Genomic DNA, 24,777 nt, shown 5'->3' with positions numbered 1-24,777 from the left:
GGGAGGGAAGGCCTGATGAGGTTATGACCATTTTTCTGATAAAAAACAAAGATCTCTGTCTCCATTCTATAAGACACTGAATATTGAAAATTACAATATTTCTGAATTTCCCTTGGAGTTGATTCATTCTTTTCATTTCATGTCTTACAGCAGGATCAGCATTAAATTCAGAACTGTGCATTGGTACCGTGAAAAAAAAGAAGTTGATTTTTGAAGTTTTCCCTTTGACCTGAACAAGTCCACCCTAAATACTGAGTTACATGCCTCTGCGCAGCACATTCTCTTTTGCCGTTACATGTTAAACTCATTGTAAAAATAACATTCATGAACACTTGCTTTTACCAGGTTTAAAGTCACACTGGATTTCCACTCCTCTGCCTGCTGTAGCCCAGGCAACAGCTGCCTGGAAACATCTGAGGTAACTTGATCCCTAATTCTTACCTAAATACATGTCATTGCTTAAAATGAGCTGAATTGACAGATTGGATTTGATCATCTCTTTTTTTCTGCACACACTTAATGTGAAAGCAGTGTTTCTTGACAATTTGGCTCTTGTCAAGATCTACTGTCCATCAGCAAAGCTGATGATGATTATAGTAGTTGTCCTTTTGTCTACTTGCACACTAGTATTACCTTGCATATTAGGGCTGAATGTCCCTGAACAACCTCTACTATAGGATAACCATTTGTAAAAAACAACTTTGATACACATTATAAGGGTTTGCTCTGGGACACTGGCTTTCCCAGTTTCCTTGCATTACACTTGGAATAACTGAATTTCCAGCTACGGCAGTAGGAGCGCAAGAAAAGTGTGTGATACAAAAGTTACAGGGAAATTCTTCCTTTGGTATTTGTTGGGGGGGGGGGGAGAGGAGGGGGGGAATGATTTCTATATGGGTCACTGAGACAAGGTTCACATGACATTGTGACCAAACATGATACCATGATCACTGAATCCACAGAACCCTCCATGGACACCTCTGGCGTAGTCTTGCCTGGTTCTTCACTCTCTCTACCACATTACTGCACACCTCACGTCTTCAGTTCTTCTCCTGACTTTCATTTCTTTAATCTGATGACCAGGACAAAGACTCAACTCTATTGTGAGGAGTCAGACCTCAACAGAACAGCAGACAGAGTTGTTAAGGGGTACTTCAGTTACACTGGTCCAACACACACAAGCTTTAACACTCACAATATGAAGGGAAGAAAGAAGCAACTTTTGACATATTCCTTTTTACTTCCTATGACATGATATTCTCAAATTAACAACTTGTCAGTGCAATCATATACTATTATTAAACCAGAAACCTGAGAAATAGAACATAATGGTTTTACAGATATTCTATCAGGATTCTCTAGGATTACCTCTATTCGTGTAACAAGAAAGAACGTTTTACAATAGGGCTAAGAATTCACCAAAACCAAAATAAAATGATACCTTTTTCTGCCAAGAGAATAAAGTTGAGTTAGTTCCATCATTGTAAAAAGGAAATAAGCTACTGTTTTGTTCAGGCTGAAATGGAGAATACACAGTGATCTCAGCTTGCTTTAGAGGAAAAAAAAATCTACCTGCCCACTAGAATTTCACACTGAGATTGCTATCGCAGCCATTGTGGTTTAACAATTCCCTTCTTTTTAGCACTGAAAACATAGCCTTAGACATTTGATTAGCAAATTCAGTCTTTCCATGCGTAAACACAAGATTCTTTTCTTAAATGGTACAACAAATGGTAACAAACCACATCACAGGAATAAGCATGACACTAGCACTTTCTGAAGTTAATCACAGGCATCCAACTAGCCACTGATGAGGAGAAATCTGCATTAACATACATGGTTAACTTGATTTCCTGTAGCCTCACTCTTTACCTGACAGTCTGTTCACTTCCCATTAATAGGCAAGAGGCATTTCAGGGAAATTCCAAAGCTAATTCCAACATAAATAAAGGATTTGTTAGTGGCTACTGCTTTCAAGATAAGAAATTACACCGGCAGTCAAGGTATCTGAACTAATTAAGCCCTCCTAACCACAGAATGTTTACTCTGGAAAAAAAAGAAAAAAAAAAAAATTGGCTTCAAATGCTTTCAATGCAATTGCTGTACAGAATAGCCAACAAAAGTACTACCTATTTGCACAAAGCAAGATAGAAACACAATGACAAGAAACCTTGTCTGGATCTGAAACTCAAATGTGTTTGACTTTAGTGTTGAGTTTCTCAGCTATGAATGAGCGATAAAATCAACGATAGCCAGACAGAACACGCTCAAGTAAGAAAAAAAAGAAAAATCTTTTAAAGAGGACTATGCCAACCACTGAGCAAATACTGTTAAAAAAGAAAAAGTCACTGAGAATACACCTTAAAATCAGAGCTGATGTTTGCTCTGCTTTAGAAAGAAGAGATACTTTGAGAGCACGTATCATAACCATAGATTTTATTAAATTATTGTATGACAGCTTAACTAAGCCGAGCACAGCATTTTAACCAGAAGGAAAAAATTGTACCAAATAATCAGTAAATGCAATCCTAGGACTTTGAATGAAGAACCCATTCTTCAAAACCCATACATCTGTAGTATATTTCTCAAGCAAATCCACATCTTTATGTCATTTCCCAGCCTCTGCAATAAGAACAGGGTCTCCTGTCTTTCCCTCTCCACAGATGCATTTTCAGAGGTTTTTTTGTTTGTTTGTTTTCTTTTTTGTTTTTTTTTTACCTCCTTTTTGTTTTTTTTTACTGACTCCTCCAAACTAAGATGGTTCAATCTGTTGATGAAATGACATCTACCTTTCTTCTACTGATTATATTGAATCTTCAGTGTTATATTCAGAACTTACCTTTCTCCAGCTGCTGTAGGTATTAAAGAGCCTCACAGCAGTGGAGAGTCAGTAGTCTGTACAGATTTCAATTGACAGCTGCTTCTATTTGCCCCAGGATGAGGTCTGGGAAGGGGGGAACAGAGAAGGAGTTGGCAGAGTAAAACGTTGAACAAGTAAAGTATTGAACAAGGAAAAAGAAAAAAGAAAAAGAGGAAACTCTCCCAGAATGGCAGGTTGAAATTCCTACTTATGAGCTGCCTATAGGGCAGTTGAGATCCTATGAGTATCCTTCGGTAAGTCAGGGATTTGTTTAAGCATCACAGGCAAGGAAGTATACACACACAGATTTCAAAGGCTGGCCCTCAAGCCAATGAAAACACTTCCCCTCTGCAGGCCCTGCACATTGCTCTGTGTAAAGCTGTCATTTATGTCCTTACGTAACACAGCATTAGAGGTATCGTGTTGCCCTGGCTGGAAGAGGAATGGCCCCTCATCCATTTCAGAGGTAAAGTGTGTTTTTAATCACTTGATTCTATGAGCTCTGTTTCATTAGCACAGAGTTAGCTAAACAAAGAAGGAAAAGGAGTTAAATTCACTTGTTCGGTGTGCAGAAAGCAGAACACTTTGCTAAGTTTTATATGAATCTTAAATTTAGCCTCTGCGTTGAAATCCACGGCACTAAAGCATGATTTACCCTATTGAATTTTTATAACTGACATGGACAATCAGCTGCAAAGCTCCAAAGCAAATTGGCTCGGAGTTGACTAAACAGATTGGATTAAAAATAATAATAATAATATAGCTGTTCCCTGTTGACTTTTCTCCTGAAATATCACAGGAAAGTAGGCAGATGTAGGTGAATACAGAACCTTAGTTTCCTCTTATCCGTTTAGTTGAATCATGAATTTGGACCACTTTGGTAAGAAACCAAGCAAGCACCTAGCCTTCACCATATCAGCCACTATGCAATCCTCAAATTGTCTAAGCCTAAGTACTGGCCTAAATGCATTTCTCCAATAAATTTGCAGTACTGAGTCCAAACACGCCAGTTTCTCTTGTGTTAAGTACTTTAAGATTACATTTTATATATACTGAGGACATTTCAATCCACATCTCATCTAAATACAAAGTTTTGCTGTAAAATCGTGACACGTACATCTCAAAGTACCTTAAAATACCTTGAATGGACTTCAGAAAACCATTCCGTGCTACTAGTCACACTCATGGCACAGTAATATTAAGTAACATCATACAAGAGAACAGTGGTATTTCTGTGCATAAAACAGTACCTAAGCCCTCTGAGTGACAATGCTGTCTGTGACTCAGCACCAGCTCAGATGTCTCCTTGCACACGTTGGAGCCTGTTACTGGATAAAGGAGAATGAAATACAGTGTGCAATAATGTCTTCTATGCAGTCTTAGAAACTGGAAACAGAACAGGATCTAGATAAGCATACACAGATGGTTGTTTTCAACTGGCTGACAGACTGCTTAACAATCCCATGGCTAATTAAGAGAAAAAGCTAAGTCCCTAACGACTAACATGGAGATTAGGCCTTGGGTAAGAAATGACAGAGTCCAGCAATGATGACAGCAGGGACTCAGACTGCTGTCCAGCTGAAAGTGACCCAAGATAGACAACAAATAGATTTTGTGTGTGCCTCAATCCTTCAGATTTTGTTGTTCTCAGAGCTCGTGGTTTGCCGATCAGGCAATTCAGTCCTCATCTCCCAGGGCACATATTAGTCCTTTAAAAATTTCATGTATTAAGTAGCAAATAAAAAGTAATTTCTTTAGAATCTTTAACCAAAATCAGTGCATCAGTTCTAATTGTAGGACTAAACTCAGTGCTAAACAAAGCTGGCAAGTCAGACAGCATGTCAAATACTACAACGTTTGTAGCACCAGAGTATTTAACTGTATTCTGTTTTCAGCATCCAGTAATGATAAAGAGTGATCTTGGCATTTTACATCACAACTTGGTCTGCAACCTGAAGTCACAAAAGAGTCAGACCCTTGCAGAAAAACAAGACAGAGATGCTGCCACTGATCACAATAAATGTAGCTTGATTAATTTATAATTTTTTAATGGAAGTGAACAGGTGGAAAGAAATAAAATATTTAAATATAACAAATATTTAGAATAGAATTATAGAATATTTTGGGTTGGAAGGGACACTGAAGATTCTCCAGTCTCAATCTCCTCCCATGGGCAGGGCTGCCACCCACAGCTTGGGCTGCCCAGGGCCCCATCCAACCTGGCCTTGAAGCCTCCAGGGATGGGGCATACAGAGCTAATTGCTAATAGCTAATGGCTATTTTAATGTAATATATTTTTTGTAAAGTACAGAGTGGGAAAAAAAAAAGAAAGAAAGAAATAGTGAGAAAAAAAAAAAGTAGCAAAAATTCCACAGAAACAAACAAACAACAATAAAACAACTCTGGATTTAAGTTTCTTACACAAAATGTCTCTTATTTATTAGTTTTGCATGAGTTTATTCTGCAACCTGAACTCCATTCATAGCCTTCAAAATCACTTTGGACTTGCTAAGAGCTTTAAACAAGGGACTGTCCTGCCCCCTTCCCTTTTCTTACCTAAACAAAAAAGAGAAGAAAGAAAGAATGTGCATTAATTACAAGGTACTGACTGACCTGGATTAGCCATTCATCCATGTCAGTAGAAAGGAATTCCTAACATCTGCATTAACTGGGAGGGTAGAATAGGCTGTTCCAAGTGGATTTCTTTTGAAAATAAATAAATAAAGGCAACTTTTTTTTTTTTTAACTTGGGCATCCAACAGCATTCAATCTATTGATGAGACAGTAGCCATTCAACTTAAACAGTTCAGAACTGCCTCTCTAAGAGCAACAACCATCTCTTTGATCAAAGTTTGCTGTTGGAAGCTAAATATAAGACATGTTTGTAGAGAAATGAATAAATTCACAACATAATTAATTCATCCTTATCATGCTTGATTCTCCAGAGCAGGTTTTTACGTTAAAGACTAAATCTATTTCTAAAAGAAAGTACGGTACAGTGAAAAAAACACTTCTGCAATGCAGAAGTTCCAAAGATTCATAACTTACTAAGCACTTAAAATCTTAGCTTTATACTTAGAAACAAAAGTATCAAAAGTATTCATATAATTGTTGTTCACATATAGAATGCCTCAAATGTAATGATTTTGTAGATTCTGATAATGACTTAACAAATGTTACTGTAGGTAGTTGAGTGCAAATATCAGGTGTTCTTCAAAACTTTTCTGTTACAAAGTGTTTCAGGTGAAATACACAGTAGCTGAACCCAACACTTAAGTGGAAAAGCTACTTCCAGGTACTGTATTGTAACAAAAATTAAATCCAGTATATACATTGAAATATCAAATAGTTGCGCTTCTTTGCACATTGTAAAAACAATGTCAGGCTAATATATTTAAACTGAGATTTTCATATATCATAACTTAGTTACAAACTCAGCCTGCAAAATAGAGTGCTTGAATACAACCAGACTTAAGCAAACTTGCCAGAATCTGATTTAACAGAAAAGGATTATGTGGGAACTATTTTGATCAACAATGGTACTTCCAGCTCTGCAAGACCTATTATTTGTTGTTGTTGTTGTTTATTTGTTTTCAGTGTTTTTTTTGCTTGTACTTTTGTTTTGCTTTTCCTGCTTTTTAATTCACATTAACTTCTTGAAGAATTGCGAAGACTCAGACATGGAACCAAGGAATTAAGTAGCATATCAGAGCCTACAAAAGTGTTTACCAATTTTTCCCTCCATCTATTCCCTTCAGTAGGATTTTTTCCCAAGCTTTTTTCTTGCCCCCCGCCCTATCCATTCTCTGTGTTTTACATTAAAGGTTTCCTGGTATGACATTATCAGTGTGTCCTTTCGAGTTCTTTCATTCACATGCAGAGAAGGGTGTGGGTAGCTTATAAAAGTAGCTGTAAAGTAAATACACCTATAAACTTTGACAATTTTATAAAAGAACTTTATTTGTCTGTATTCAGAAGCAGCAACAATGTAGTGACATTTTCCCACCATAGATAAGTGCAAGCCTGTTTCAATTTTGGTATCATACACTTCAGTCACTACAGTAGTGCCAGGGCTTTTAAGTTCATAAAATTTAAAGGCAAGTACATCTTGTGTTTTTGGTTTTTGTTTGTTTCTATGCATGTGTGGTTCTTTCCACAGCAAAATTCTGATTTTCCCACCTACCAAAGAAGGGGCCCTAGAAAATACCTCACAGGTCTAAATGCACCACTGAAGAGGAACAGAAGACAAAAATACAAAGGGGAAGAAAAAAAGAGATGCGAGAAAACAAAACAACAAAAAAGTTTCATTTAAATGTTCTGTCTCAAAAAAAAAAAAAGAAGGAAAAAAAAAAGGAGAATGTAAAAAAGCTGAGTCAGATTCTCATCATCAGGGCTCATGAAAACAAAATAAAATAAAAAGCAATCAAGCTGAAGGAGGGCAGGAAGACAGGAAGAATTTCCTGCCTTAGAAACAAAGGCTCAACCTCTTATTACGTCTGTTCATAAAAAGAAGCACACAACACACACTACACCCAGAAATGAGTGGTAATTTTGTGGGCTTGGTTCACTCTCCCATAGCCCATAGTCTCAGTTAAGTCAAAGCACTATCAGGTTTGCACTATCAGTTCCCATCCTTGATGAAATAAATCAGTGTAGCAGAAGACAGGAACACATTTGTGCTGTTGGAACTGTTGAACATTTCACTTGAGTAAAAAAAATAGGATTTTATAATAAACACCAGACATTATTCATAAATATTTTTGTGCAACAAGTTTATGACTGATTTCAAACTCAAGAAAATCTTCTTTCATATATCTAACTGCTGACATAGAACAAATCTTTCACAATACTTTGCCTATTTTAGCAGCTCACAAAACATTTGTGCGGTCAGACTGAGAAGAACACAACCCTTGGGTACCTTCAGTTTCCCACTTGAGAGCCAGGTGCTGTAAGAGTAGGCCAGTGCTTATAATAAATGCTGTCACTTTCTTTGGAAGTAGAAGGCCTATGAGGCTTTAGATAGCCTTTAAAAACATGAATTGATGTTACTACCACTTAAGTGGGGGGGGGGGGGGAGGGGAAGGGGAACAAACAAACAAAAAACCTTCAAAAAATCCACCTAAAGGTCAGAGAGAAAAAATGGATATATATTTATTATATGTATGTATATGTACTTTAGGACTTCAGGCCCAAAGCAGTTGCTCTCTGTGCTTCATTTGAAATGCCTAGGCAGCTCCTAGGACTAGAATCTAATCTTAACCAAGACTGTATCAGTGCATAGGGATTCCAATCAGAGAATCTTGAAAAGCAGCCATTTTCTTTCTGAGAGAGTCATAGTAAAGTTCTATTTTCCTCAAGGATTTCCTATTGCCTATTGATTGTCTATTTAATTAAAGAGAACAAAAAAAAAAAAAAAATCAAGACAGGACATCCCATCTTTAGAAATGTTGGCCTGCTTTGGATATGACTAGACAGAACAGTCTCCTGGCCAGACATTAAGCAAAATTCCCCAACGATTAACCTCATGCTTTATATGATTCTTAAAAATTGCTTTTCATTGTTAAAAGACAAACCCTCTCATGAGATAAGACTTAACCATCAACATAACATTTTTTACACAGTGAAAACTACAACTGTAGTTTTGATAGCAACTGATAGCAACCATTCTTACAAACAGACTTGAGAAGAGGCATGGCTCACAACTATCTTGACAGAAGCTAGACATAACAGAACCCAAATAACTTGGATTGCTTGACTTTCCCAGTGAACTCCGAGAGTCCAGGCTCGCTAGGATAGAAGTTATATTCAGGTTCTTATCACCTTAAACTATTTCTTAGTCCTTCTATCATTTGAAATACAGTGTACATTTCGTGGACATGAGAAGTAAATTGTGTATTGCGTCTGACAATTGTGTCTATTTTGAGCTATTCTGTGAAATATGTGTTGTGGGGACCACTGCCAAGATGAACATAATGGCATTTAATATTAAGTACTGTTCCAAAAAGCCAGAATAAGAACAGATGTTATTTTCAAAGGATTCGGTAATTATTAATGCCATGTACTACACTATCAGTTTCACAGCATGTTCTGACCAGAGCAGTTACCAGAACATATTATTATGGCTTTAATTTCAAGACGAAGCCTCCTATGCACTCAGTTCTTTTGCCCAGACCATTAAAGGACCTGGAAATAGCACAACAGGAACAAATCTCCTACCTTTACCCTTCTTTGCCTTCTGTGGTCAGAAAGTATTTCAATAGTGCTGCAATCAGGCTGCCAGTTTGCTGACCCTTCAAGAAACTGACTTCAATAATCTGAGGTATCAGTCAAACATGCAAAAATCTTCTATTAATTTTTTATTGCTCATAAAACATCAAAGCTAGCTCCCTTCCTTGTCTGTCAGCAGGCAACAATTTCTCCCTTTTTAAGCTCAATTAAACTAAGGAGAGCCAATTAAAAAAGCAAAACCTAACAACTGAGATTTCCTCTGTGTTAATCTCTCTAAATTTAGGATATTTTAAGGCCTTTCAGTCCACTTCTAATGCTACTGGTATAGCCCAAAATTACCATTGGACATATAATGAGCTGACTAAAAGACAAAAACAGCAACAAAAACAACAGACACACAACAATCAACCAACTCTTAAGTAATAATTGATACTAGCAATCTTGTCAAGGTTTTTCAGAGTAAAGCAGTAAATACATGCAAGGTACTTGCGCTGCCTGATCATTACAGGGGATTTGGACCAGATGGCCTTTAAGAGCCCCTTCCAATTCAAATGACTCTATGATTCCATGATTCTAAAAGAGCAAAATGTCCTTGCATCTTTAACACCTTGAATCTCTTGGTTTTAAGGCTGCAATCACCTCAAGATGAAAGAAGGTAACCATCACAACCTAATTTATGGTAAGAGTTGTAGTTCCCTCTAGATTAATAAGTTGCCTTTTATTCTTCAACATCCTTTAAAGCTGGCTATGGATTAGGGAATCAGTGAACTGCAGAACGAATTTCTAGCATGTCAGTTTAATAAAGAAGGAAGAAAAAATTTGAAGGAAATCTCAAATGTACCTAGGGAGGGATTAAAATTGATTTTCATTTAAGAAACTACTGACTTTAGAGTACTTAAATCTATTTTACATCCTATTACTGTGTTAAACACTGACAGAAAGATTAACTGCTACTGTCACTCATTTTCTGGACATTAACCCTGTGTAGTTGACAGAAGTTTGGAGATCTTTCTCTTGTTCATGTTTCCACTCAACAAGACACTGGCTAGGGAAACCAATTTATATCAAAATTTATAAGATAATTTCCATAATAACTACATCACTCTAGGGTGCTCTAAGTATTGCTGAAGTGTAATTTATTAAACAATAATTGCTTTAACAAAAAATGACTGCTTGATAACAAAGTCGTCCCATAAAGAAATCCCAAGAGAAGCAATGGCTATCATGCCTGACCTAAAAAGAGCGGATGTGAAATATACTACCAACATTTTTAATCACGTAATACGACTTCTTCATTTTCACTCCAGGTCACATTCAGGCATGATTACAGTGTAACAAAGACAACACAGACTATTTCCTATCCAGGGTCTTTCTTTGGGAACTGTAATGGTAGTTCAACTCTTTTTAAGCATGAAAAGAACTATAAACCTGCAACAGTTTCTCTAGGGTCAGCAGCATATTCTGGAGACATAAACAAGGCAGACGCTAAGCATTAAGCAAAAATAGAATTTGCTGAAGCACCAGCCAACCAGGGTGGCAATGGAAATGCTAGGCACTCAAAGGACAAGTTAGCGTACCAGTTAATAGCTAAGCTTTGTAGTCTGTGACTTAACCAGGACATTACAACAGCTGCATCTCCTGGTGAAGAGCAGGCTTCACTGTAATCTATCATTTCACGAAGCCTAGAACAGTCTGTCTCTCATCACCCTTCATTGCCTGAGATGAAGGTTGCTACAGCCATTGCTGCCTGCTCCCCCTCCATCCCGCTGAGCTCAGGAAGCATGAAGAGCACAAACAGATAACATCCTGTTGGCAGCTGAGAATAAAAGTAGGACCTAGCATGGCTCAGTGACTTAGACAGCAGTGAGGAGTCTGAAATACAAAACCCAAATTCCTTGCCCTTTTGCTTTTCTTTCTGCAATTCTAAATCAGATTTCAAACTTGCTAGCCTTCGTCACCTCTAAGGTTAAGAATTTCAGATACTGTCTTCATACAGACACTTGGTCTTCCTTCAGGGTATGAATTGTTGGATTGGGGATTAAAGGAAGTTACAAAATCAGACTATGAATAGTAACTAAGGAAAAATAACCCAGTATATGAAGATTATATTGCTGGGGAAAGTAAGAAAATAGCAAAAACCTTCCCTATGTGGACAGGCTGACAGAGTAAAGGATCTTAAGCCTAGCAAAGAGAAGGCTTCAGGAAGGCCTTCCAGTACCTGAAGGGGCCCTACAGGAAAGCTGGGGAAGAACTTTTTATAAGGCAGGTAGAGACAGGATGAGGGGAAATGGCTTTAATCTGGAAAAGGATAGATTTAGACTAGATATTAGGAAGAAATTCAGTACTGTGAGGGTGGTGAGACACTGGAACAGGTTGCACAGTGAGGTTGTGAATCCCCCCCTCTCCGGAAGCATTCAAGGCCAGGTTGGATGGGGCTTTGAGCAACCTGGTCTAGAGGGAGATCCCCTAGAGCAAGGGAACAGAAACTAGATAATCTTAAATGTTCCCTCCACCTCAAGTCATTCTATGATTTCATGTTTATATTTAATCAAAGCATTCTTCCAGTTTCTAACTATTTTCAGCTAGACGGATTTCCTTGGTTTGTAGTGGCTTTTCTATTTGGCGCTCTTTTCCAGCGTCTCTGGTCTCCCCTTCAACTCATATGAAATTCTACATTTACACTATCTTTGGCAGGGCAGCACACAAAATCTGACATCTTCTGAATAAACAGTCACGACCTTTTGTGTTGAATCTCACATACCTAATGTTATCCACAGGCCACAAGTTCTTGTGCACGTAACAGCACAGTGGGTTTCTTTAAGTCTCACAATAAACACTGTTTATTCTGGATGTTTCTTCCCTTCAGTTAGGCAGTAACAAACTGCAGGAAACATAGAAAGGAGCAAAGAATAAAAATAAACTAGTTCCAAGGAACAGGATCAGGTAAGCCAATTATACAATTACCATCTAACAGTGCATTGATGTCTTTGCTCCCATCTCAGTCAGGCAATAAACCATCAAACCTATGCTACATTATTACCACAGTTCATTGAATCACAGAATGACTTGGCTTAGAGGGGACCTTAAAAAGCCCATCCATTTTTACTCCCCCTGCCATGGGCAGGGCTGCCCTCCACCAAATAAGGCTGCCCAGGTCCTCATCCAACCTGACCCTGAACACCTCCAGGGATGGGGCAGCTACAGCTTCTCTGGACAGCATGCACCAATGCTTCATCACCTTCAGAGTAAAGAATTTCCATCTAACATCTAACCTAAATCTCTTCTCTTTTAGCTTAAAGCCATTCCCCCTTGGCCTATCGGTATCAGACCACATAAAAAGTTGGTATCTGTGTTATTTGTGACTTCACACACACTTAGGATCAGTAAAACCTCTATAAGAGGTTTTTCATTGTCTCAGTTAATTTTGTATTTCTTGAAAAGTGGTATAGTTATAGCAAAGAGTAACAGCTATTTTATAAATATACCATCTCGTTGCTATGTATCCAGTGAAAGCATCTGTAGCTCTGCACAGGAGGCAACACTCAGCACCCACTAACCTGAATTTCCCATGTCACTCCTACCATGAAGGAATCATTCTTAGCAAAATGTAGAGGCATAAATTGTGCTACTTTCTTCATTTAAGCGTATGATCCATTGGGCAGTTTGAAGCCTGACATGGCTGTACTTGCATGTTCCCTCTGAGCAACACATCATACATTACAGCCGAAATAGCATGGAGACATATGTCAGAGGGATTATGAAGCTAAATGTGTGTTACCACAAATAACGGTAACAGCTGGTAGGCTCCCACTAGTGTCATCAGGTACACAATACAAGGAAAAACATTGCTGTTACTATAGGAAGCTTTGCAGTGATGTCATCTTGTTGTCCACTGGGATTTGTCAGTGCCTGTTTATAAAGCGCAGGTGTAGCACGAATTTCCTTCAGGATGCTAACACGAAACACAAAGACAGTAAGGGAGGGTCCAACTGGGTAAACTAATGGATCTTGCTTCATGAAAGAAGATGGGGAAAGAGATGGAGAAGGAAGTCTTTGGGGGAGGTTAACTTCCTCACATCTTTCTCATCAAAGATTTCTGCTTCTTAAGACATGGAAAAGCACCCAGAGAAACCAAGTGGGGAAACCTCAAAGATTTCCCCTGAATTACCTTCTAAGTATTTGCATAAAACTACTACTCGGGAGGCATTTGACTAACACCACAAAAACTTTGTGCCCAGGAGCCTTCCAAGCAGCTAAGGTAAACATCATTTGCTTTCTTTCAACCCATCCTATCTCTGATATGAACATCTATTTAAAGGTATCATGACAAAAAGAAGAAAAAAAAAATCTGAAATCCACAAGTTGAAGCACCCAGTTTTTTACACAGGCCATTTAACAGAGGCATTTTCTTAAGATATCAGTCAAGACATTTATACCCTAAGATCAATGGTTCATGATGAAAAGTCTACTATCCCCTGAAAGAAAATGTGGATTAAAGATCTACAAACATTCCCATAAATTTTTGCAGATGACCAATTGCCTAGCTTCAAACACCATTATGTGCAGGGCTGCGAATGACAGGAGCCTCTCTCCAAGTGCAAGAGGAGAGAATTTGCACAAGGGGTGAGATACTCCTGTCACAGTCTAATTGCAAAGTGTTAACTAAACCACAGGTTGAAAAGTGACTATTCAGCAAACATGAGCAGAACAAATGCTAATTCCTTTGCAAGCTAAAACAGAAATACACTCAATCCACTTCCTAGTATTGACATAGCACATTGTTCTAAATGCATCTATTGTAAATAGAATATAATAGCTTTGCTGGAGGAAAACAGTTAAGAAACAGTTATATGTGGATTGTGAGGAATTTCTTGTTTTAATTTCATTTGTCTACCACTACCTGATAGCTACACAACCTTCTTGGAAAATACACACCCCTACATCTTTGCAACCACAGAATCTCCAGATACTGGTTTTTTTTGTTTGTTTGTTTTTTGTTTTTGTTTTTTTTTACTTACAGCACAAAGCAAGCAGTGACATTTATAAATGTAAGTGTTGACTCAAAAGGGTTTGATAGAAGAGGCAGCAGTAAAGCAAATAATCTGCCCACTCACTGGGGATTCTCAAGTCAAGGACTAAGAAACCTGATTACAGGAAACTCATTTCTCAATTGTCTGCTTCTATGTGCTTCATGATTTAACCAGAGCATATGGAGCAGTGGGTCAGTGGGTGAGATGCAGGGAGGGGCACTGCTAGGTTAAAGCAACAATTAATTTTTAAAACTTTCCAGATAATCTGTTATCTTGCCAACACTTGGTCAACTCAACTTGACCCTTATAAATGTGAAATGCTAATCAGCAGACATTTGTAACAACAAACACACCTTCCTAAAAGCCGCTCATAGAATAAATATTTCTTCGGAAAAAGAAATCATCAGTAAGATGTCTGGAAATAATACAATTCACATAAATGCTTGTGCACATAATTAGCAGTGATGTTTCAACCCTGAAGAATTAACTCACTTCTGATTTCTGACTCAGTCATACTTTGGACCAGTGAAACATTTCTGTTTACTAGTAAACTGTATAAGCACCGAGTAAACAAAGAGATGCATGTGATCAAAGACTACGCAAGTTTATCTTACACATCAGTGCTAGAGTAGCTACAGGAATATGTCTGGCAACTCTTTGGAGCAAACAGTATCATAATGTCCTTTAATAGTATTTAAAAGAATAATCTCTCAAAGTATAGAAATTCTAACTTGTCTCATGAGAAAAGACCAGTAGCATGTTTTGTCCTGAAGAGAATATTAAAATCAGGGCAAAATATGAACCATCTAAGTGAAAATTCATTATTACTCATTATTTCATTTTGTTAAGAGGAAAAGAATAATTTCATGAGTGATTAAAAGCAGAGCATACATATTAACCCACGTTTTGCTTCACTTAGTATTTTCTGTTAAATAACATTTTAAAACAGCCCACTTGTAGAACTTCGTAAGCTAATAAATGCAGCAAAATACAATAATAACTGCAATTTGTAAATGAAGAGTCAACATTGTTCTGTATGCTTAGTTAGTTATATTTTATTGTATGAATTTTTACTAAGGTCTATTACTGCTGTTGTTGACCAAGTACCTGAAGATGCGTTACTTCAATCTAGATAAAAATGTTACAAGTTGCTCTAGTTATTCAGATTTTTTTCCTCATGCTTGTAGTTCATAGAACATAGAGTGTCATGAAAACCAACATACTGTTCACCTCAAAACATCCCTCGGAAAAACCCCATCTATTTTTCAGGTTTCTCATTCTTGTATCAAAAGTCTGATATATTAGGTTAGGGAGGAGGGGGAATGCCAACACAATCTGGAAACAAAAATGATGGAAAGTTAGCTGATTTCTGAAGATAAAATATGAAAGGTGAAGTCCATCATGCTCAAGAAGGCCCAGCTGTGTTCACATCCATTGCCCAGGGAACCCTGTAGATACATCTGCCAGACACCTGGCACTCAAAACCATTAACTGGGAACAGCTTTCTTAGGATCTCACTGTTTAAGACTAGGCATATGTAGGTGGATATGTAACGCATATGTACAAATCCATTTCTACATATACATATATATGCAAGTATTCCCTTACACATACAACACACACAGTTACGCAGCTTTATATGCATAGTCTCTTAATGACTCAGATGATCATTTTTTATGTCTCTTCCAGAATATGGGAAATTTCTTCAATTCACAAGAATTTTGTATAAATTACATAAAAACAAACAACTTGGGATGCATTTTTTAAAAATGAATTATAAATAGAGAGGAATTTACTTACGGTATCCCTAATAACTCTAACTGAATTTGGAGTCAGAAATCTTTCCAGATTTACATTTCCCTGGTAACCTGCAGGACATTTTATTATTTATGTGCTTAACTACACAGGTATCAAAAGCTACTAAACAACACAAAAAGCTTGAAAATGTACACCAGTAAAGCATAATGGGCAGCTGCAGAGGAAGTTCTGTGGGAAAGAGAGCAAGGATTTTAACTCATGTAGCTATCCCTTGCGTAGCTATGCAATGTCCCACAGTTGCAGTATTTCACACAGAAGAATAAAATCACACAGAATCATAGAATTGCAGGGGTTGGAGACCTCAAGAGATTGAGTTCAACCCTCCTGCTAAAACAGGTTCTCTACAATAGGTCACACATGTAAGCACCCAGACGGGTCTTGAATACCTCCATAGAAGGAGACTTCACAACCTCTCTGGCAATCTGTTGCAGTGCTCCAGTTAATAAGAAAATAGAAGAAAAAAAATATTAAAAGTTAAGGAAAGCAATTGGTCACCACCAGTCAACCAAACCCCAGTTTTTCCCAAAGCAATGACAGCCCTGGAAATTTTCCCCCTCCAGTTTTACCATTTAGCATGACACCACGTTGTATGGAATATCCCTTTGGATCATTTTGAGTCAGCTGTCCTGGTTCTGTCCCCTCATAGCTCCTTGCAAACCCACCCTCCTCACTGGCAGGACAATGTGAGAAGCAGAGATGTTCTTGGCTCTAAGCAAGCACTGTTCTGCAACATCTAGAACACCAGTGTACTATCAGCATTGTTTCCTCCACAAATCCAAAACATAGCACCATATCAGCTACTATGAAGAAAATGAACTCTATCCCAGACAAAGCCAGCACATCAATATACAGATACCTGTATGTTCAGAATCCTAATTTTCTATCCTTGAACCATGTGCCAAGTAAATAAGCATCCCTCTACTCCAAACTTTTCCTTAGTTGGTGGCTACCTTGAAGGCTTTGTGCTATTTTGCAAGATTTGCTTAATTTTTACATCCCAGAACACCTTTTAAGATGCAAATAGCTTAAAACTCACAAAGTATTGAACAAGATCCTCAAGACAATGTCCAGACTTGCTTAATTTCAAAGATGTCTAATTCTCAGAGAGACTGAACACTTGAATGCTTCAAGATTTCCCTGTTTCAATAGAAGTCACTGATACACAGTTCCTCTTTGTATCACTCATCTCATGACTGTCAGCTTAGGTTTTATGAGACTTAAGTGTCCCACTTATAAATTGGACCTTATCCCACAGGTGCTCCTTATTTATATGCGACAGAACATCTCCCCTAAAAGTGAAATACCAGCAGCCCACTGGTTGTCCCTATATGTCTTTATGTACTGCGGTATTACAGAGGATAATGAGTCAGAGAGGAGGAGAAAGGTTACACAAAAAAATAAGAGAAAATGTACTGCTATTTAGATAAAAATGTACAGACTAAGTCATTTCAGCTCTCTCTTAAGGAAAGTTCAGGAAAATAATTCACAGGACTTAATTATTCTCCAAAATTATGACATTTCATGAAAATGAAACGTTTCTGAAGGAAAGAAAACTACTCACCTTCACTCCGGGGGACAGGTTCAGTACCACCTGGTGTTTTATCTGGCATCTCAGCAGAGACAGGCTTAGTAAAACCTAACAGACATAAAGAAAATAAATTGTACCTCGATAAAAATCAGAACATTTCAGTAGGACACTCCTCTGCCCCATGCAGGATGAATTTTCAGCTTTCGTCATTTCTACGCTTAGATGTAAGATACATAAGTAAATAAAACTCCCTAGAGTTCATCTAGAATACTGTTTGGTAGAATGTAATGCGGATGTGAATAAATACAGTGGTATTTATTTACAGGCAGGTAGGCACAAAAGGACCTTCTTACAAATCACAGTGGTAGACTGAAAGCACTAATTACATCTGGTAGACCTCAGTCTTTAAGCTTGGATATTTCCACTCAGCAAAGAGAGAGTTTCTAGGTAGAGATCTATGAACTGGGACAAAAGAGTTGCTTACACCCATGTGCTGCTGAACTTAATGAATTCGCTGAACCTTTCTGTTTCTAGCATTGTTGACACAACAGAGCTGATTCAGCATAGAATTTAGACACTCATCAGACACAAGGTTTGAGAGACCTCCCCAACTCATCCTGCAGTAAATCAGAGATTGAACAGTAACAAAGAAAAGAAACATTTTCTTTCCTATTCAATTATTTTGCTCTCAAATGCATATGCCTATTTCTGAATTCTATCACTGGAACTAGAATTAAAACATTTCTACATGAGCATCCAATAAAGGAATTGAGTTCACAATAATAGCAAACTATACCAAAAAATATTTAAGTCACTAAAAGAATTTCATGCATGCTCACCAGGGCAATTATATTTGTCATATTTAATTCACATATTTTTTAAAAGTTTAGAAATACCTTAGACAGATGTGAAGCTATGATCCACTAACACATCTTAAGATTTCATTAATTCAGCTAATTCAAATTTAGCTGATGGAAACTCCACTGCGTGTGACTTCCTATATCAGCCAGTTCATCTCTACTCAAGATAAAATCTGTCAGCTCTTTCTCAGAAATTACCACTGATGAAGCAACTTTGTCCATAACTCAGGTGTTTTGTCTGCAGAACATGACACAAACTGAACATCTGGAACTGTCAAAAAGTTTTCTCTCCGCTCCCTAAAATTAATAGTAATAATGTTTATATTATGATAGATAATGTTTTCTAAAGGTCTGTACGCCTGAGCTCATGAATGACAACGGGACAGTGTCACAAAGTAAGCAATTGAGTGTGCCCTCAGCAGAGAATTAAAGTAACTATGAATACGTAACAGTGTCCAGAAACGCTTTATAAATTTACTGAAAAACAGAAACATACACTCCAAACGGTATTGAAAAATTAGTCTATTGCTCAAACAAATTCCTCCAAACTAATTGTCTGTGCTTATCATCACTAAGCAGTTAAATAGAATTAATACATCAACTAACACTAAAACTTGGCAAGCTCATCCAACCCTATACATTCAATGATGCAATATATTTTTGTGAATATCATATCAGTTCATAATTCTGCTCATTCAGTGACTGAATAGATACTAGAAACTAGTTAATCCTATGGTACATTTAAACTAAGAAATCACACCAATAAAAACAGTCTGCATCTAATTCTGTGATTCATTTCAAAATAAAATAAATGATTTCTATAAATTCTACATTTTAAATAAATTGTTTTGTATTGCAAATTCAGGGTACTGCATGTTTAAAATAATAAACTAAAGGTATTCATTTATCTTCTGGATTTGGTTGTTCTGAGTTGCATAGAATTAAAGTATGAAAATGCTCAGAGAGAACATACTGACACATCAATTATATAGAAGTGGCAATAATTTATTTTTTTCTCACCTCTTCTGCCCCAGCTTTCATTTATGCAAGTAAAAGCTTCCTTGTCTAATGTAGGCCAACATTTCTTTCTAACCAATCTTGTAAAGAAGCTATCCCCTTGCTCTTTTGTCATCCAAAGTCAGTACCAGGAAGCTTTAAGAGTAAAGTAAGACAACTACCAACACGCACTTATCAGGAATTTAATGGAGTATCTGTGTTCATCTCTCTGTGAAGCACAACCTATCGCTTCCTGTACAAAATCCAGCAGGGTTCAAATGGGCACTGAATAACCTTGGCATTGGCAATAACAGAATGGTAAATTGAAAGCAGGATCATTTAATTACTGCACACAAAGGGTATTTATTGAACAGGTTCAGACTTCCCATAGCTACGGTACCGCTTGTTTCAAAAATTCAGTCAGACAATATGAGGCAATTGAAAATTCGTATCCCACAAATTGTTTTTCACAGATTTACCAGTTTAGCAACTGTACAGTGCAGTAAGAAATAGCAAGTTGTTGAAGAAAGTCACTTTTGTGCCTTGAAAAACACGTTCTTCAGAACATTGTCTAGAAACGCTTTTCATTCTCATTTTCAGCAAAGAAATGGCCTAGGAAATGTGTTTCCATTCCCTGGCTTTTTCTAAATTGCACAGGAGATAAGGAACACCCAAAAGAGTTCAATGCCATGCAAACTTGACACTACCAGTACATAGTCTTCGGCATTATCCCATAGCATTGTCAGCAATTTTTAGAGCTCCGCCTGTAAAGCTAGGTCAATTATGTGACGCAGAATAGTATTTTAAGAGAATTCATTAAAAAACATGGAAATCACATATTTTAAAATGTAAAAAAAAACAAAACAAAAAACAATTGTTTTCCTTCCTCTCACATTAATGCAAATTCTTTCCATACTGTAGCTAGAAATTACAGAATAGACTTAACAACTTGAAAATCTACATTTTTTTTCCCTTTTGAGAAAAAAGGCCAACTTCATCACTCCCAGACATTTTAACAAGTAATTAAGTTTTCTCTTCATGTAATGTAGATAAATCTATTTCCTTTGAGTTTTGTTTTGCTTTATTCTCTGAGAGGTATTGCAAATCTACTGAAACAAAGAAGTTTTAACTAAAGAAACATAGAACTCTGCTCCCTTTTCCTGTAACATGCCTAGTTTCAGTGACTCAAAAAACATACATTTATAAATAAATCAATAAAGAAATACTGAAGTTCATCATTTTAATCTAGGAAGGAAATCTTTGATAAATACTACTCATCAGCAGGAATATAAATTTCTCACTTTTCAATGGGGCTATGTAGGACTCACGTAAAAATGTAGCAGAGAAGAAGCTCTTGGAGTAAAAGCTTGCTAGCAAGATGTAAAAGAATGAAAATAATTCTCTTTCTCTTGTTAAACAATCAAGCTCCATTTATCCAAATTGTTATACTGCAAACTTAGGTTTATTATTACTAATACTATTGATTTCAGAATCAGTCATACGAAGCCATACCTTTCCTTTCAGATCCTTCAAAAAATTCTTAATATAATTATTGTCACATCTTTAAATTGTCCCTACACCTTTAGCCCAGCTATTCCTGACACCAATGGAGTACTTGGTGATTTTGCCTAAGCAGTTTTTCACAGAGCATACTAATAAGAGAACTTGAAATATGTATTCATAACTTATGAATAAACACAGCCATACCGTTTACATTTCATGATTAGGCAAATCTTTTAAGAGTAACCAAAAATATTCAGACGTATGACCATGCATTTTCACAGGCCATAATCAGCCAGGGCCACCCAAATAGGCATGTTGGGAGGTCCTAATTCAAGAGATTTGTTGTTTCTTTTAGTAGATAGGTTTGCTTTTAAAATCCTGCTTTTAAAAATTGTATTTTTTTTATTTTGATTTTATGAAAAATATAAGACCTTATTTCCTTTAAACACAGTGTCCAAAACAGTAACACAGCATAACTGAATTCATGAGAAAATGTTCCAACTTAGAGAACACAACTGTTTGAAAAAATAATTTTTTCAAAAGCATGCTGCAGAAAAATATACAAAACCCACATTTCAAAAATACAGTCCTGGTCTCTTAAACTGACCATGCCTTGCCAAAAATGTAAAAATATGATATTTCATAATTATTGAAAATAACTATTAACTGAAGTATTGCAATTTTTCAATTTCTTTGAGAGATTTTCATTAGAGAGACGACTTCTGTTCCATTTTTGTTCTCTTAGCAACTTATTACTTCACTCTAAAAAAGCATCAAGCAGCTTGAAAGAAACTATTGCTGATCACAGCACTGTTTGCAGTGGTATCTATGGAATCCAGCTATGTATTTGTGTTGAACAACTAACATCACAAACCAAAATCCAATCTGAACCTTCTCCTCTGTGTCACATCACTAGCCTCTATACTGTATCTGTTCCAAAGAGCTGGAACTAATCGTATTCAAAGAAGCAGATTGGATTTCTTCAAAAACCTCTCACAGCACAGAGCCTTAAATAGACAGTACATTTCTTTCCAGTCTTCCACAGACACAATCAGCAATACTAATATTAAGACCTGCTCCTGTTTTAGCCACTTTATTCACGATCAACGGGGGCATTCCTTTAAATACTGTCTTTTATTTTCACATGTAGCTTTTTGCAGTTTAAACAGCCACAAATACAGATTAATACACGTGAAACAACTGACATTATACACAATACTGCTAATAGTAAAACCATCTGCTCGTTTATTTTTAAACATTCGAATGAATTGTTCCTGCTACAACTTCAAAAAAAAACGAAGCATGAGATTGGCTTGGGAGAAAGGGAGTACTGGTAGTTCTCTTGACATATTCTGCAAATTAACAAGTAAACTCTGATGCCCATCCACAGGCCTCACAGAATGATATACTCTCAGATGGATGTGTTTCTGAAGACAGTATCACTCAGATGACCAAAAACAGCATTCAGAATGTCGTAGGCCACAAGATGAAATCCAGATTCCAGGGAAAATTACTGCAAAAGTCTCACCCACATTAGTGTGACCAGAACTTGACATTTTGCTGTTAAAGGCTACATATATCTTTGTTAGAGAAGAACATCCGTTCTAGATATAGTTCTTAGCAATTTGTTTGTCTTCAAATTCCCTTCTGGACCTGAAGCATTACTACTCTGAAACCCATGAGGATAGCTTTGATCTAAGGTCGCATAAACCATGAAAGCTAGATCACATGCAAACACTAACACAGTTCTTTCACATGAACCAAGAGATGACACTGAAAAAACTCTAAATATCATGGAAAGAAAGGACAGAAATTATGAGGACACAAATCCCCGTACGCCATCAAGCCTTGCTGATGTGCCTATGCATCATCACCACTCAATCTTTCTCAATAACATAGCAGTACTTGTTTAATATTTAAAGTGTTGTTTCAAGTTACTATTTAGTTCTTCAAAACTGCACAGAATTCTAATGGCTCCTTTCATTCCCTTCCAGCCAAGCCCTGGATGTGGGTGTGAATTACTGCTTCCCTTCTCCAACAGTCCTCTCCCACAAACTCTTTCAGCCTTTTTTTCCCCTGCATCAAAACACACACTGAGGCATTCCAGCCCTATTTTTGGCTGAGGAGAAGAGGATAAGACATCTCATAGCCAAAGCAGGTCTCCCTAGCATCTCATTTCCCACAGAAAGGCTGCAAAAGTGACACTACGGCAACTGTACCAAGAGATGAGCTGATATGAACAAAATCTGAGCTACACTGACAAGAAGGAACAAAACTTTCTTTGCATCTCATTTGCCCTATCAGTAAAAGTTGTGGCAACACAACCTCTCCTCCACCTTTCCTCAAAACAGCACAAGGCTACAGCATTCTCTGACTAGTTTCTGGAGTCAGTTGTTCAAATTGCAGCTGCAACCAAAAATACCCAACTCTTTCCCCTCAAGCAAAGACCAAATCACAGAATTCCCCTTGTCACTTTCATTTTAGTTTGCTGCAATTCACTGGTTTTGGATCTGAAAAACATCACAAATGTTCCAGCAAAAGGAATGAGCTGGCAGCCTCCTGTGTGGTTTAACTGCTATACATACATCTTCCTTCTCCAGTCTCTCCTACAGCTCTGAATCCATTTCTAGTCCTGCCCCAGGGCTTGGCAATGGTTTTTCAAACCCACTAAAAGATCGAGTTCAGCAACTAATCATTGTATTTCACTTTATTAACCAAGAGAGTGAATTTTTGCAAAGTAACAGGGGATACGAGGTCTAGGAGGGAACATGACATGGAATCTTCTCCTTCAAACTTTGTATAGAATGAATTTCTTGAAAAGACAAGACATTTGGTCCAAACACGTTGCAAGACTCCTTACTTAACACCACCATATGCTGTTGCTCTGCCAAGGAAAACAAAGAGGAAGCCTTCTCTGTAGGATCTTCTGTGGGATCAAAACCACTACTGATATTCCGTCAAATAACCTGTACACTTCCAAATACGCCTGTGGAGTATCAGTTCAAAGTCTAAGCAGAAAGATACAAGGTTTTAACAGTGAAATAGATGTTATTTACTTCTGATAGATTAACTCTGTAGAGTACAGCAATTTATCAGCTCAGCAGAAGTGGCAGCCTTCTAACTCAAGTCATTTTAGAGCAGATTATATGAAATTATTTTAGTATAACTAACCACTATCACTTTTACTTCTTAAAGATCAACCATTAGTAAATATTTTTTAAAATATCACCTTTTGAACATGTAACTTTGCTTAGAGATCAGCCCTACACTGCCGCAATCATGCCATACCATAACAAACTGATAGAAAAAAGCCCCTAGTACCTCTTCTATGGTGACTCAAAGTTCTGATAGCACATTCCTATCTGGTTTCCTAATGGTGTTGCACCTCTGAATGCTAACACCACCTGTTCCATCAAAGCTCCCGCAGGTGGCACTAGCCACTACTTACAATGAAACAGACAAACCAAGCGTGTGCAGCTGAAACTGCCTGTCCCTTCTGGTCAGCATGCCAAGCACGTGCTACAAATCTTTACACCTTCTGGTGTCTGATATGTCCTGCTTAGTGCTCAAGTCTTGATCTGCATTTAGATAGCCTACTTGCCAAGACATTCCATCACCTTTTGCTTATTTCTAAGCTTTCTATCATCAGAATAAAGCAGATTTCTACTCTAAGAACTCTATATTTTTCAAAATACATGAACACACCTTCCTTCTCTCATACATTTGTACAGTGAAATTAATCTCAGCAGGACTCCTAGGTCTTCAGAAAAGCGAAAAATAAAACAAACACAACATACAAACAAACACATCAAAAGATCACATTTCACTTGTATGCATAGTCTGACACAATGGACACCTTCTTTTGAAGGTGAGCTTGTGAAAACAGACAGACTTGAGTGAGATATCTTAGCATGAGACATTCCTGAAACACACTCTGAAGGAAAACAATGAAAA

General features: G+C 37.3%; 1 protein-coding gene across 1 annotated transcript in view; it reads right to left on the bottom strand.

The window, feature by feature from the left end:
* PLEKHG1 (pleckstrin homology and RhoGEF domain containing G1) overlaps positions 1-24,777 on the bottom strand; it is a 113,361-nt gene that overhangs the window by 73,281 nt on the left and 15,303 nt on the right. The window contains exon 2 of the mRNA XM_010707180.3: positions 17,498-17,572. Within this exon, the coding sequence (XP_010705482.1) occupies positions 17,498-17,546 (49 nt within the window). The 5' untranslated portion in view covers positions 17,547-17,572. The remainder of the gene's footprint in view (positions 1-17,497; positions 17,573-24,777) is intronic.

This window comes from Meleagris gallopavo, chromosome 2, assembly GCF_000146605.3.
Source record: "Meleagris gallopavo isolate NT-WF06-2002-E0010 breed Aviagen turkey brand Nicholas breeding stock chromosome 2, Turkey_5.1, whole genome shotgun sequence".
NCBI classification, from domain to species: Eukaryota; Metazoa; Chordata; class Aves; order Galliformes; family Phasianidae; genus Meleagris; species Meleagris gallopavo.
Note: the sequence above shows the minus strand (reverse complement) of the source record. Positions and strands in the feature narration are given on the sequence as shown.